Source organism: Triturus cristatus, chromosome 8 (assembly GCF_964204655.1).
Source record: "Triturus cristatus chromosome 8, aTriCri1.1, whole genome shotgun sequence".
Classification (NCBI taxonomy): Eukaryota; Metazoa; Chordata; class Amphibia; order Caudata; family Salamandridae; genus Triturus; species Triturus cristatus.
This window is the reverse complement of record NC_140591.1, coordinates 1,480,447,915-1,480,462,623: the sequence shown is the minus strand read 5'-3', so window position 1 is coordinate 1,480,462,623 and position 14,709 is coordinate 1,480,447,915. Positions and strand designations below refer to the sequence as shown.

Genomic DNA, 14,709 nt, shown 5'->3' with positions numbered 1-14,709 from the left:
CACTCACACTGATCACCATGCACTTGCACCATTCACCCGCTCACCTTGCACTCACAGTGATCACAATGCACTCACACTGATCACCATGCACTTGCACCATTCACCCGCTCACCTTGCACTCACAGCGATCACAATGCACTCACACTGATCACCATGCACTTGCACCATTCACCCGCTCACCTTGCACTCACAGTGATCACTCTGCACTCACAATGCACTTGTCCTGCTCACACTATACCTCAACCTGCAGTCACACAAGTACACTACTCATCCTGCACTCATGTGACACTTCACTCACCTGTCCCCCTCATTACTCAATATGCAACTCACTCAAACAAGCCCATCAGTAATCATACATTCATTCATCCCATTCTGAACTTGCATCCGCACCCAAAATGAGAGAGGACAGCAAGGGAGTGAGAGAATTTGATTGAAGAGGTCAGGGATGAGGAGAAATGTGAATTGCCGAAGAGAAGTGTGGACACGCAAGAAGTGAGTGTGATCCAAAGGTGAGGGCTTCTGTTAGAACAAAGGGGAGATGTGAAAGAGGAATGGGGGGACTGGAGAGGTGTAAGATACAAATAGACAAAAATTTGAATGAAGAGACGAGGTGAATGAGAAGTGCTGAGGGGCACGGGAGGTGACAGGGCCAGAGAGGCCATGCGATAAATGTGAGAGACTGTTAGAGATGAGGGCAGTGAAAGGACAGAATGGCAAGAGGTGATTAAAGGTGAAGTGAGAGGTTGAATGGGGAGAGTTCAGAAGTTGTAAAAAGGGGTGAAAGAAAATGACCTGCAAAGTGAGAGAGGGATCCGGGGTTAGGAGAGGAGAGAGGGATGGAAGGGAGGTGGTGAGAGGAAAGCTGCATGGGTAAAAGGCTTAACTCTACACAAAACCGCCAGGGTTTTAAGGGACCCCTGCTTCTTCCGGTCAGGGCCAGGTGAGCTTCTAATGTGGCAGCACGTATTGCTGCAGAGTGGAAGGCCCTTCACAAAGGTTGACTTGAAATATTTCTGATGATAATTGCTGTATTTGGGTTATAAATGGGTACTGATTGGGTGAAATCTTTCCTCAGCGTTACTGTGTGTAACAAATATCAAAATAATGAAGCAATGCTATCCCAAAATACGCGGCATCACATAACCTTATTTACATTTTCATCCCACGCAATTTAGTCAACAGGTTTAGACATTTTTGTCAAGAGGGGGTTCTTACGCCTCAAAATGTTGACAGGGGGGTCTCGGCATCCAAAAGTTTGAAGACCTCTGTCCTAATGGGTGACTTAAATATCCATCCCTGCAGTCTGGGTTGTATTCTGAATGATGAGGATGGACTTTCTTATTTTTCATCCACTCATTTCGAACACACCAAACAAGGCGAGGTTCTGGAGAGCCTACTGGCTTCTGCAGACCTCTCTGAACCTGCTTGCTGCACGGAAGGGCAGAGAATGCCCACTTTTAAAGGTTCTGATTCAGGGTCTGTCATCGATTATATTTTTGTTTCTTCTTCGATTTTTTCTTTGATCTTAAATTACAGGGTGGAGGACTCCGCATTTAGTGACCACAACCCAGTGGTAGCTGAGGTTGCCTCGGAAGGTTTTTTGGTCTTTAAAGACTCAAGTACTTCGGGTACCAGAGCCCTCGTAGCTAAAGATCAGGGCCGGAGGTTAAAATGGGCCCAGGTGACTCCGATCACCTTTTTACAAGAAGTTCTGTCTAAGGTTGAACCGGAGATGGGTATTTGCTTAGACCATGATAATACCAACTCCAGTATAGTCGAAGCCTTTACTATTATTTGCCAACATATAAATTCGGCCCTCTTGGTTAATCCCAAGTCAGGACCTTTTAAAGGCAAAAAATGGTTTGACACCAAATGTACCAAGGCCCATTCAGCCCTCTTGAAGGCAACCAAGGGCAAACCAAGAAATAGACTTTTGATTGCTTCTCTGAGAAAACAGTATAAACTAGCAATTAAAGCCCGGAAAAAAGAGATTCAGGAAGAAGCATGGAATGATCTATTGTCACCAGATACTATGCGGGATAGCTCCAAATTCTGGGGTGTGATAAATCACTCTTTTTTTACCGGTAGCGAGAACCAGGCCATGGAATGTTGTATTCCTGATGAGCTGTGGTTAGCCCACTTTGGAAAAATCTATAGTTCAGTCTCGCCCGGGCAATCAGAGGGGCTGTTACCCTTGAATCAAGTTGGTCCAGTCGCGGCCTTTAAGGAGGAGGATGTTGAAAAAGCTATCCTAGAGACATCTAAGAGTAAGGCGCCAGGTCCAGACGGTGTTCCTGCAGACCTATATAGGTCTGCTCCTAAATTGTGGGCCAAAATATTAGCAAATGTTTTTAATGCTGCTAGATATAAGCATATCCCCGATTCCTGGGCAAAATCTATAATCATCCCAATTTTCAAAAAAGGCCAGAGGGATGACCCGGCCTGTTATAGGCCTATCTCCCTAATTGACTCCTCCGTTAAAATTCTAGGCAGAGTCATCTTAGGCAGATTGAATACCTGGCTCGAGGGTAGCGGCATACTATCAGACGCACAATATGGCTTCAGGGCAAGTAGGAGCACGCAGGATCAATGCTTAAATCTCCACTTACTCATTTCCAAATACACGATTGCTAAGGAGGGGTCTTTGTATATGGCCTTTATGGACCTCTCCTCAGCTTTTGACCTGGTCAACAGGTCAAAATTGTGGAGTATTCTCTTGGATATAGGGGTTGACCCACCTCTAGTTGGATTTCTGGCAGATCTCCATTGTGGCTTATTATCCACGGTGAGAGTTACCCAGGGGGGAAGGTGCACCAGTTGTTTTAATTCAGAGAGGGGCGTAAGGCAGGGGTGCATATTGGCACCTCTCCTTTTTACATTATATATAAACGCCTTGGGCCCAGTCCTGGCCAATGCAGTGGTGGATGTACCTCGTGCAGGAGATACTAAGATCCCAGTTCTCCTATACGCGGATGACGCCGTGCTTTTGGCACGCTCAGGGGTGGCCCTTGACAGACTATTGGCATCTTTCGGTGATTTCATGACATCATTAGACCTGAAAATTAACACTCAAAAATCACAGGTCATGATCACCGGCCAGGCCAGCAGGAAAAAGAAATCTAAAATCTTTCTGTGCCTAGGTCACGAGGTTAAAAGGGTACCAATTTTCACTTACCTGGGTGTCGTCTTTGATGAGAAAGGTACATGGGGCCCGCAACAAAAATTAAAAGGCAACTCTCTGGCCAGATCAGCTACAGCCATACTTGGTTTTGCCAAAAGGCTGGGAGCTCGCCCCCTGGAGGCCATTCTGAAAGTCTACAAAGCAAAATCGTTGGCAATAGCCACCTATGGCTCTGCAATATGGGGCTATACTAACACCAACAACATACAGAGGGCGGAAAATAAGTTCTTGAGATCTTTGCTGTTTGTCCCCCAGTCTACACCAACTTTTACAATACACACAGAACTGGGTATGGGGTTTGTCGCAGACTTAATTAAAGTGGCCCCTGTGATATGCTGGCTAAAATCTTGGCTTAACCAGGAGATTTCCTTAACCCATCGGATACTAAGGGACTGCCTTGCTCTGGATAGAGCCCTGAGAATTCCATGGTTTGCATATGTCAAAAAGATGCTGGCAACAGCAGGCAGACCTGAGCTATTTCATTCCCCGCATCGTATTAATAAAAAGGACATTACGGGGATTAAGACTGCACTACTAACACGTTTCATGGTTGACAGGGAGGACACTGAATTAAATAAACCGTTAGCGAGAAGGAACTACGGGTTAATAACTGTCCCCGGTCCTGAACCTTACCTGACTTTTGTAACCATGCCACTTCATAGGTCCCTTCTTACCAAGTTTCGCCTAAATTTGATACATTTTGTGCTAGGTTCTTATCCCACATGGGCTACTCCTGATAATGCTACACCATGTGATTGTGACAATTTTTCTTGTCAAGATACATTACATTTTATTATGTTTTGTGAACATTATGCGCAGATTAGGTCAAAATACTTGTTACCTATACTTAAAGGGGCTGGTTTTGTTCAGGTTCGGCCTGCGCTTCTGTTCCTACAGCTGATGCCTAATATTACTGTCGCTTTTCATGTAGCAAATTTTCTAGTGGCAGCTGTTCGTATTAGCAAGAAGCGCCTTAGTGCACGGCCTAGCTTTAACGTAATTGATGCGGTCATGATGGAGGGTGGCTTTTAGGTGTAGAGTTTTTCTATCCCTGTTAGACTTTTTAACATGAAAATTGTATCTTTATATTATATTTATCTTCTTTTTAACTTAGAATTGAACCTATGAAATAAGTTCTTTTTAAAAAATTTTTAAACACTGGTAATGTTCTTACATCTGTAATTGATGACTATGCACCTTGTATTTTATGTAATGTGACTTTCTGTTTGTATTGTCTCTTTTTATGATCTTTTATTGATCGAATAAAAGTAATTGACTGACTGACTGACTGTATACTCTGATATCATTTATAATTTGCTGCATAAATTGAGAGAAGGATGGTTTTTATGTGGTTTTTAAATGTGTTGGTTATATTTTTATATTGTGAGTTTTATTGAACTGAAAAATAAAATTACTTACCTCACTAGTCATAAGGCCAAATAGGGTTCTGGTGGTTTAATTAGGCAAAGAGGGCAGATTTGATTGTGCAGGATGGATTTTGGTTGTTAAGGATGAGGAACAAATGAAGTCCAAAGCAGTATGTGGGATTTGGCCAAATCAAGGGTGACAGTTATGATGGACTGCATCAACTGGTTCATGCTTTTGAGAAGGTACACGCAGATGAAATGCTGCTCCCTGAATTTCACGTAGCTTTCAACTGCCAATGCCCATTACTTTGAAAACAAAAGAGTTTCAATATGAAAGTGACTGATAAACAGCTCTGTTTGTGGCCATTATATATCCAGCGATGTAGACTACAGCATACACAGCCCCTTAAAGGTCAAAGGGATTAGGGTGCAAACACATGCTGTGTCAGGCAGGCAGTGCTACACAGTGTGAACCCATTCTCTCCTGGCACCTAAAATGCTCATATCCTACATCAAACTCGAGTGAATTACTTTTTGCAAACCTAAATTTTAAAAGAGACAATATCAAAGATTTCCTGGCAAGGGTGCATGTTTACCCCATATATGTGTCAAAACGGTTTACTTCCAACATGTTGATTTTCCCGAAATCTGACAGACCTGGAAAGGCCCTAGTCAGTGGATGATGACCTTAGCACCATGAAAGACCCTTCACGGTTCCTAAGAGGGTATACTGCGGCCAAACAAGTCTTTTTAACAACCAAGTCTGAGAAAGCATTGAAAACACTGCCTACCGGCTGTCAAATTCTTTAACCTGGCAAATGCAAAAATCTATCACTTACCATTAGCTGTACTTCAATTTTAATAATTTCTTTATTGACAAAGTGTTAATAAGTTTATAGGACTTACCCACCTACTTTAAACTTATTTATTTCTCTTCTTTTTGCATCATTTATATGGTGTGAGCTCATAATCAGACACAAATAAAACACAAATTGAGGGCCAGAAAAACACTTGTAGGTTAAACAAAGATGACAAAGATCAAGAACAGGTGTATGTAATTCATATGTGAGAAGAAGCATGTCCTAAAACATACACCTGCTAACATTGCCAGTGTCCTTAGAGTGTATAGACTTCACTAATATGGCACTTAAGTGGAGGTTCTTTTTAAAGACCTTTTGATGCCAATAGTACTTGTATCATTGGAAAACAAAAATATTGCAAGATCTGATTCATTCCCCTGATGCAACTTTATAGCTGCCACGTTGAACTGCATTTTACTCCCGGGGCAAAGTCTGCACAGCACAGATAAAGCACACTTGCTTTTTAAAAACCTATTGGTGATGCGTTAACAAAGACATATCATGTTGCAAAATAACTACCGATACAAACAGTGCAAGCCACAAACGACAGAAAAGTCTTAGAACACCAATGAAATAAGGCTGGTGAATCATTGAACCAAGTCTGGGCACCACCACGGGATTTACTAACCACTGACAAATGAAATAGAAACATCCAATAGTAATTCAAAAATAAGATCATCGTAGTAAGCTGCTATCCCGCATTACTTGTTGCCCACACAGTCACCATCAACTTCTTCCTCAAGCCCCTCTTTGTACGTTTGCTGTCTTTGTCATTGGCCCGGACTTCTCCTTCTTTATGTACCAGTAATCAAACATCAGCTAAAACCGAAAATCATGGACTGCAACCTTTCGTTAACTAAATATCAACATCCCTTCCACCTCCACCAACTCAGTTCTTTAGTTCCTTCAACTTTCACACACAAAGTCTCAAAGCACCGAGTCCCTCACCACTTTCTTAATCTGAAGTCCACCAAACATACCACACAGAACGTTTGATCACCCCATTCCAAATACATCACTTGACACTGGGAGAAGAGGCCTGCCATACCAGTTTCCAGAATTTTTACCTCCTTGTTGCTGGGAGCTGCATGCTTCCTAGGACTCCCAAAAGCTCACAGCTGACACACTTTATATACCTAGGCCTACTGCCATGTCTGAAGATCAGACTACTAATATTCCAGAATGCAGAATCCCGCCTCTAAACGGGAATAATGAGGTCTGTTGAAATCATATCAGCCTTTTGTGCTCTGCAATGTCCGCAAGCATCTAAATATATCCAATTCACATCCCTCTGCATGGTCTGCCTTCTGGCTTCCTACCACCGAGGTCATCCATTCATTGCAGTCGCATTCCCCCACTACAATCCTACAGAGCTTTGTCTTCTTCAGACTCTTCTCCAGGCCACCCTTCTTAAGATTGCAGACTGTTGCATTTTCAATGTGAAGCTTCACCAAATAAATGGTTTAATAAGAGTAAAACAAAACTCAATCAACCAACCAGCCTTCCTTCTTGCTCTACTTTATCACTCCCCTCCAACATCATAAAAAAATAACGTTTTTCACCCAACCTTTGACCATTTTCTTTCCCTCATCAACCCCCCACCGGCACCTAACTCTGTCTCACACTTTGTGCCCACGAGACAGAGTGCTTGACAATACAAAAACATCATCCCTTTTAAAGCTTCACCTACTGCAAAGCAATTGTAACTTTCATTAGTATAGCAATGTCCACCTGCTTGTCAGCTAGGTATCCTTTGCCTTTCATCGCCCTCACAACCCGGTGCAGCTGGACACTCGATTACCACCTTTTGCCAAACATTAAGTAGAATTAACATGAAAAGTAAGTAAATTAGATTGTGTCCACCAGAAATATAATAGAAAGCTTTGCCTGGTGTGTTAACCTCATGATAAGAGCACGCACATTCTATGTACATTCTCCAAAATAAAAACATTAAGGGACAGTGGCCTCATCTCATACACCTGCATCACAGCCAATCCCGAATAAAAATCCAAAGTCTGGTAACTGTTCAGCCAATAGCAAATACAATACACGTGTGCAGTAATTAATAGACGTTTCTCTTGCATAAATTTAGTCACAAGTCAAGACTACCCCCTGTGGCCTAAATAAAGAACCATCCCTTTACTTTCTGTGAATCTAAAGCAGCTACAACAGCTTGTTGCATTCGACTGCCAATCACATGCCTGCCAGAGATAATAGGACTAGACAGAGGCCGTAGTATACTAATAATCGTGATAGGTCTTAAGCAAAGATACATTCATGAGGCCTATCTCTGTGGCCACGCTGAATGTTCATGGACACACGCAAAGCATCAACGGAAGCACACCGCAACAGACTGGGCATTCCTCAGTTTCCTTTTGCAAGATCTTTTTGCATTATGTGTGGGAGAAGTCAAAGACTGCTACACTCCAAGCTCAGCAAGGGCCAAACACCCAGTTCAATGCACTTGATCTAATAAGGGCACAGAAAGAGCAAAGAAACGTATAGACCCAAAATTCTATCACTTGAGCCCCACTGGTTTTACTTTTGTGTTGGGGAAGCAAACGCAAAGTTCTCTCTTGCTTGCCCTTGGCTAACACGATTTTAGGTTAGGTCTCTTGGTGACAACATGGCATTCAATCTTACCTAAAGTACACCCTGTCTTAGGAAACACGTCTGTAGAAACCAAAGGTCTGAAAAGAGAAGGTAAAGTGCTCTCACTAGGCGGGATTGAGAGAATCACTAACCGAAACTATAGACAACTTACATAAAGTCAGGATTTTTCCCAAATATAAGATGGGTGAACTCTGTGATGAAGCCAGCCACACAATGCTGGTGTGAGGGTTTTAAAGCCTAAATAACTGTTTGGGCTGAACAGAAAAGTAATAGATCACCAGAGAAAAACAATGAGAGCGGCACATATTTTTAGGTCGAGTCTACTAGACAGACTGTCTGTTGCGAAACATATTGCGGCTTAACAAGAACACAGAGGGGCTTGGAGACCGCCCAGCTCACTGTTGGTTAGCCTTCCTTGTCACTATCCTTTGCCTGCTTGTTATTGGTGTCCCAGTTAGTCAAACATATATGTGTCCGTCCCATGGGGCATTGCCTCTTTACAATCTCTTTGAGTGACTGGCATCCTTGCTTCCACTGCTTGCTTTTCAAGCACTACTTTTCTCTTTTGTGTAAAGCACTCAACTAGAGTGTGTGTGTGTTTTCGTATACATATCTCCCCCTGCACACCATGTTGCTCTCTGTTGCATGTTTTATTTTATTTTTAGTTACTGATTCAACTCGGTCAGTAAATAAAAAAAGAAATAAAAGCGCTAGTGTTATGTCCGGGTCTTGATAGATTTTGGAAGGGTGTGCATAGATGTCTGGCTGAAGTGCTGGGATGGGACATACCAAGCACACCACGGTTAATGTTACTGCACATCACAGAAGACATTCGGGGTAACCGATATAAACGACACCTATTGTTCCTGGGTCTGATTGCGGCTAAACGCCACATAGCCCGCTCCTAGAAGACACCATCCCCTCCCCCTTTTGGGGGTGTGGAGTCGTGGATTAGATTTCAGCATGGGGTTGGAGGAGCCGGTCTTTAAAGCTCGAGGCTGGTCCAAAAAACTCACATGCATATGGCAACGCTGGGAAGATTACAGAGGAATTATCTTGATACAGTCATCACAGCCCACACCATTAGATATGGAGGGTCTGCACCACAACTAAATTGGTTCTATATATACTGCCATCAAACTAACGATGGGATGGTACTTTCTGAACAGCGGGTGGAGACCTGGACATTTCATAAGGACAATACTCCTATTGCCTTCATTGCAGATGTTTTTTTTGTTACATATTCATTTGTTTCTTTTTTCTTCTTTTCTTCCTGTTCTATTTCAGTGGTTCAACATTAAATGTACAACATTGCTCATATATGCCAATATTGCATCTCACTATATGTATCTACACTATTGCCTTTTGAATTTAATGTTGGCAAGAAAATCTCCAATAAAGTTTGTTCTTAAAGAATTTACAAAATGATGAGGGAAGCTGCATCTAAGTTTTTTTTTTTACTTTAGCTATGCTGCATAGGATTGTGGATGCTGCACAGCATTGTACAAACCACTGGTAAAGCCAATAGGTCACAAAGGTGAGACCTACTGGCTTTGCCAATGCTTGTCTTGTATGTAAAGTTTAGGCTAGGAGGCATTCTTGTTAAGCTCATCTTACCCTTTGCCCCACAGGGTGTTATGGCCTCCCAGTTCTAGCCTGCGGGAAGAAGGGAGTCTGTTTGAGCCAGAGGCAGAAGGATCAGTAGCAATAGTTCTAAAGAGTCTGGTTGGGTGAGCTGCCAGCCACTCTTCTTGGGGGGGATCTTTGCCCCACCCAGCTGGCAGATTAGTGCGATGTGGAGAGGAGGCACTCTGCGGATCAGAGGGAGAAGAACTGGTTCCCAAGGCATTTCGGTGACAGACTTGCGCAATATTAGAAACAGGCCAGTGTAATGTTTACTCTATTAGCCATGTAGCCTAGTAGAGCGAAAAAGTTACCTGAACTCTGATCACACTGTGGCCAGGTGCCCGCCACGGTGAATGCCAGGGCTCTCTTACCTTTACAGCAGATACATTCACAAGTCCGTCAGGGAGAGATCTGGAAGGGACCGGACTAAATTTAAAGGAGATTGTCCAACAAAGTACAAAAGAGTTCACCCACTGGCAAGTGTGGATGAAGTGGGAGCTGAAGATAAAGAAGAGTGAGATGGTATGGGGCTGGGCAGAGGAGAGGAGAGGGAGGAGCAGAGGAGACAGAAACAGCAGAGGAGGAAGAGCAGAGCCAGATGGAGATGCGAAGGGACTCAAAGATCAGGCCAAGCAACCCTTATAATTACGGTCAAGATCCAGTTATAATCAGACGAGAGATGCTGAGTCCTCAAACGCCAAGGTTTGACAGAGGGACTGAGCCCCTGGGCAAGTGTTATGACTTTATTAGGCATGGGCTGGGCGTGAAAACACACCAGCGGCGAGCACTGCTGTTGGTAAAGTGTGTTCATGGTGTAGGGGGTAAACAAAGCAGGAAATCACCCACATCATCACTAGTAGATGGCTAGGTTCCACTTAGAGGCTCTCGCGTATTTTGATATCGTTAGTCTCACCAGTTGAGGGTCTTCCTCTACCTTTGACAAGATTTGAACCAGTAAGCAAATAACCTCCATCCTACCATGTTGGTTCTTACACCTGCCACAATCTTTTGTTCAAGAGTGAAGAATCGCCAAACGGTACCAGGTGCTATTTGCAAGGGGAGCCTGATCATCCGTACAAATGCCCAGCCACTTCAGATATCTCTCTTCTTTGAATTCCCATCCCCTGCATATACATGTATCTCTTCTCTGAAGGCCCAGCCACTTCAGATATCTCTCTTCTTTGAATTCCCATCCCCTGCATATACATGTATCTCTTCTCTGAAGGCCCAGCCACTTCAGATATCTCTCTTCTTTGAATTCCCATCCCCTGCATATACATGTATCTCTTCTCTGAAGGCCCAGCCACTTCAGATATCTCTCTTCTTTAAATTCCCATCCCCTGCATATACATGTATCTCTTCTCTGAAGGCCCAGCCACTTCAGATATCTCTCTTCTTTAAATTCCCATCCCCTGCATATACATGTATCTCTTCTCTGAAGGCCCAGCCACTTCAGATATTTCTATTTCTTCTCAGAATTACCAGCCACTTCAGAAACCTCTATATCTTCTTTAAATACTCATCCCCAGCATGTACCTCTGTCTCTTCTCTGAATACCCATCCCCTGCGTGTACCTTTATCTTTTCTCTGAAAACCCAGCCACTTCGGATATCTCTGTCTCTTCTTTGAATACCATAAAATAAACAGTGGTGACTATCATTGCACAGCTTATCAGTACACCCGTCTTGTGGTCCACACTACACATACAATTAATAGGATGCTTGGCTAAACACAGGAATGCAGAAATGTGGCTTTAAATGTGTTACCAGTTCTGGGTGGTTTTCAATATAACAATAGGAAATGGTGAGAGAGGAGGCTATCCAGTTTTTGTCACTGGCAACCTCAAACAGCAGATCTGTTCCACATCTGCGAGTACAGTTCTTACCGCTTCCTCGATCAGCAGGTGCTTGTACCTCCCAATGCCATGAGTAGGCCTGGACCTGTAATGCCTGCGACCACTCACCCAATCGCCACCTTAGAGAGGAAAGCAAAGAGAATTTTTCCTTAAGTAAAAGTGCAGCAAGTGCCATAGGAGTAGGACAACATCGACGACCAAATGGAATTCAGTGTAAGAATATTTTGTTATCCCAGTTCAATCAGACACAGAAAATTGCACAGCATTTAACGCAAGCTCTCTTTCGGAATGCTTTGCTGTCTTAAAGATGACCTTTCTCAAGAATTTTGTGCAACTAAAAATGTTACCTCCAGTATTTATTCTCTTTCCTGCCCCTAGTACCACCAATCAACTACCCGTCTAGGCTCATGGATTAAAGGCTCGCCTGAAAGAAAATGTACTATTAGACTTCCAGTGCTCTGTGTAAAAAGTGCTACTGCCTTAAAGTGCAGCCTGTTACTTCCTGCAGTTGCACTAATCCACCCAACTATCCTTGAAATGCTCATTTGTCAATCCTGGACTAACCACTCATTACAAGATGGGTTATGCAATGCCTTCAACTGGCGCCCATCTCAGACACATTTGGCAGTCCCTTCAAGACTTACTTAAATTAAATGTATGTATTTCTGATCTACCAACCAATGTTTGCATGACCAGCAGCACTGTCGTAAAAAATAATTGGCTTACAACAAATACTAGTATATGTTTAAAGATTGCCTGAACTGACAGATAATTGGACAACTCGTGTTTTTGTGAGACCAATGCCCCCAGCATGAATGGCAATCAGCTGTATTGCTGGGAAGACCAAATTCAACTTTGTCGCTTCTAACCCTGCAACCTCGGCAAGCGCCAGTCCTTCTAATCATCATTAAGAACTAGTTATCTGCCAATCCTGAAGTAATCCTGAGAATACATCCCAAGACTTTTCATTTAAAATCCTAGGAAGACTCGCCGAGCCCCACAATAATTGCTCCTTTGTTTCATTCATTGAAAGACTCATCACATCACATAAGATGACGGGTCACTTACTGCCCATTTCCATGGGCTGCTACATGCCACAGGCAATATACCAAGGTTGGTGACATGTGTATTTCCAATGGGTTGCCGACCTCCCAGGCCTCCGCCAACCACTGCAGTGTGTTAGACGTGATCCTCACTGCACCTCAAAGGGCACCATAAATAATTGGCACCAACTATCTATCAGCGCTATCTCCACAGATGGTAGGCATAACCTTGCACGGCCCCAACACTAAAGGAAAGCACAAAGCATAGAGAGGCCAGCGCCTGACACCATGTAGGTTGTGGAGGAGCTTAACCGAAAAACACCCCAAGAAAGCGCAAAGTACTAATGATTCAACTCTTGCACCCAGACCACCGGTTGCAGAGCTTAACATAACAACCAAAGAAAACATACAGCATGACGGGATTGTGTTTTAGCCCTCTAACATGTAGTCTTGGCTCAAATGTAACAACACCCCAAAGAAAATACAACCTATGACAGGTCCATGCCCTCAACCTAGATCTCCTTTGCGTGGCCTTAGCTAGCAACACCTAAAAAAATGCATGGAAAATCCACTCACTTGCGTAACTCAGACTGTATGTCAGAGATCCTAACATGTAAATACCACAAAAAGCATAATGCATAGGAAGCCTGTTGATGAGCCTAACGTGACAACACCCCAAAAAGCAGAAGGTAAAGCAATGCCAACCAATAAACAGAAGCCATAGGTCGGTCTGTCTTGCATGACATACAGTATGGTAGGAAAAAAGCAGAACAGGAGCGCACACTGCTATTATACTCGGACTCGTCTCATGCAAGTACAGTAAAAGTAAGCACAAGATACAACAGATCCGTGGTAGAGACGAGTCACTGCTGAGCTCAGTGTGGATATGAGGTCTTCAGTTGCAATACAATAAAACGGTCTTCCCGTCTGGTACATTTGAACAAATTAGGTATTTAACTGGGTGGCAGTGGCAACGCCTAGGGATCTGCACCGTCAGGTCATCTTACAAGTGGGTTTCAATTGCATCCAACATATTAAAGATGCTTGTGAGGTGGATAATTATACATGCAGAAAACCCCAGGAAAAGGGTACTGACGATCATGTCTAAGCAACTGGTCTCACTAGGAAACATACTTATTGAACATTAGGAAGACATGCCTGTAACCCTAAAGAAATGCATTTTTTGTGCATTAATTCGCATGTTCAGGAAGCGGGGGCACAGTCAATGCAACTCCCCAGAATACAGTCTGTGAATCTAGTAGGGCCCGCAGGTACAGCTCTCACAACAGAAGCTGACATTTTTGGCCAACTGCAGAAGGGGTAGTGAATAAGCTGGCAGGTTCATCTGTCAATAGCATTACTGACCACAGTGCCAGTCAATAATGCTGCTTATTGGCAAAGACACTCCTTGTGCACAATCATCTCTGGCTCAGGCCCATATGAGGGCAAAGGCCAACAGTGTGGGTTGGCTGCGTGATCAGTATTGCTACATTATTTATGATAGACTGGTATTTAACTTAAGTAATGTGTTTTCTAAAAACAACTGCCCCTATTCTGAGACACTTTCTATACATAGCCCTGTACTGTAAAATTGTTTAATAAACAATAAAATAAACTCCACTTGCAAGCTCTGCAGCTGCACAACCCCCTGAAGAGACGGAGTACCATCCACAAGTAGCTAGAAATCAGAAGGACAAATAAACACCTGCCTGTTCCCTAAATCCTGATTCGACAACCTCAAGGGCTACAAGTTCCTTGGTGTGTACAGGCAGCGTGTGAAACAATCCCTCACGCACCTGTAGCATACTGCTCCACGTGTAACATGCTGCTGCATCATGCCTGGAGCACGTCTCCAGGTCTCATGTACCTCATCAAAACACCTCACTCATAGCGGACACTTCCAGCAGCCACTCACAGAGCGGTCACGTCCGCCATCTTCCTCCAACCATCACACAACAAACAAAATAACAAATTACTAAATCAACACAAAGCGCTCTGAAGGCCCGCAAAGGTGTCCTTGAGCGCCATAGAGATACAATGCAATGCTACTAAGGGTGCAAGCGGTAGAGCAGCAACCCTGGACTACTCCAGGGCTATGACAGTGGATTTTATATTTTGTCCTTTAAAATCCTAATTTAAGCACACACATCTGCATCATAGTTAA

General features: G+C 43.4%; 1 protein-coding gene across 1 annotated transcript in view; it reads right to left on the bottom strand.

Annotated features, from left to right (window-relative positions):
* Positions 1-14,709, bottom strand: part of MRPL48 (mitochondrial ribosomal protein L48) — a 52,662-nt gene that overhangs the window by 20,679 nt on the left and 17,274 nt on the right. The window contains exon 4 of the mRNA XM_085623320.1: positions 11,533-11,621. Within this exon, the coding sequence (XP_085479446.1) occupies positions 11,533-11,621 (89 nt within the window). The remainder of the gene's footprint in view (positions 1-11,532; positions 11,622-14,709) is intronic.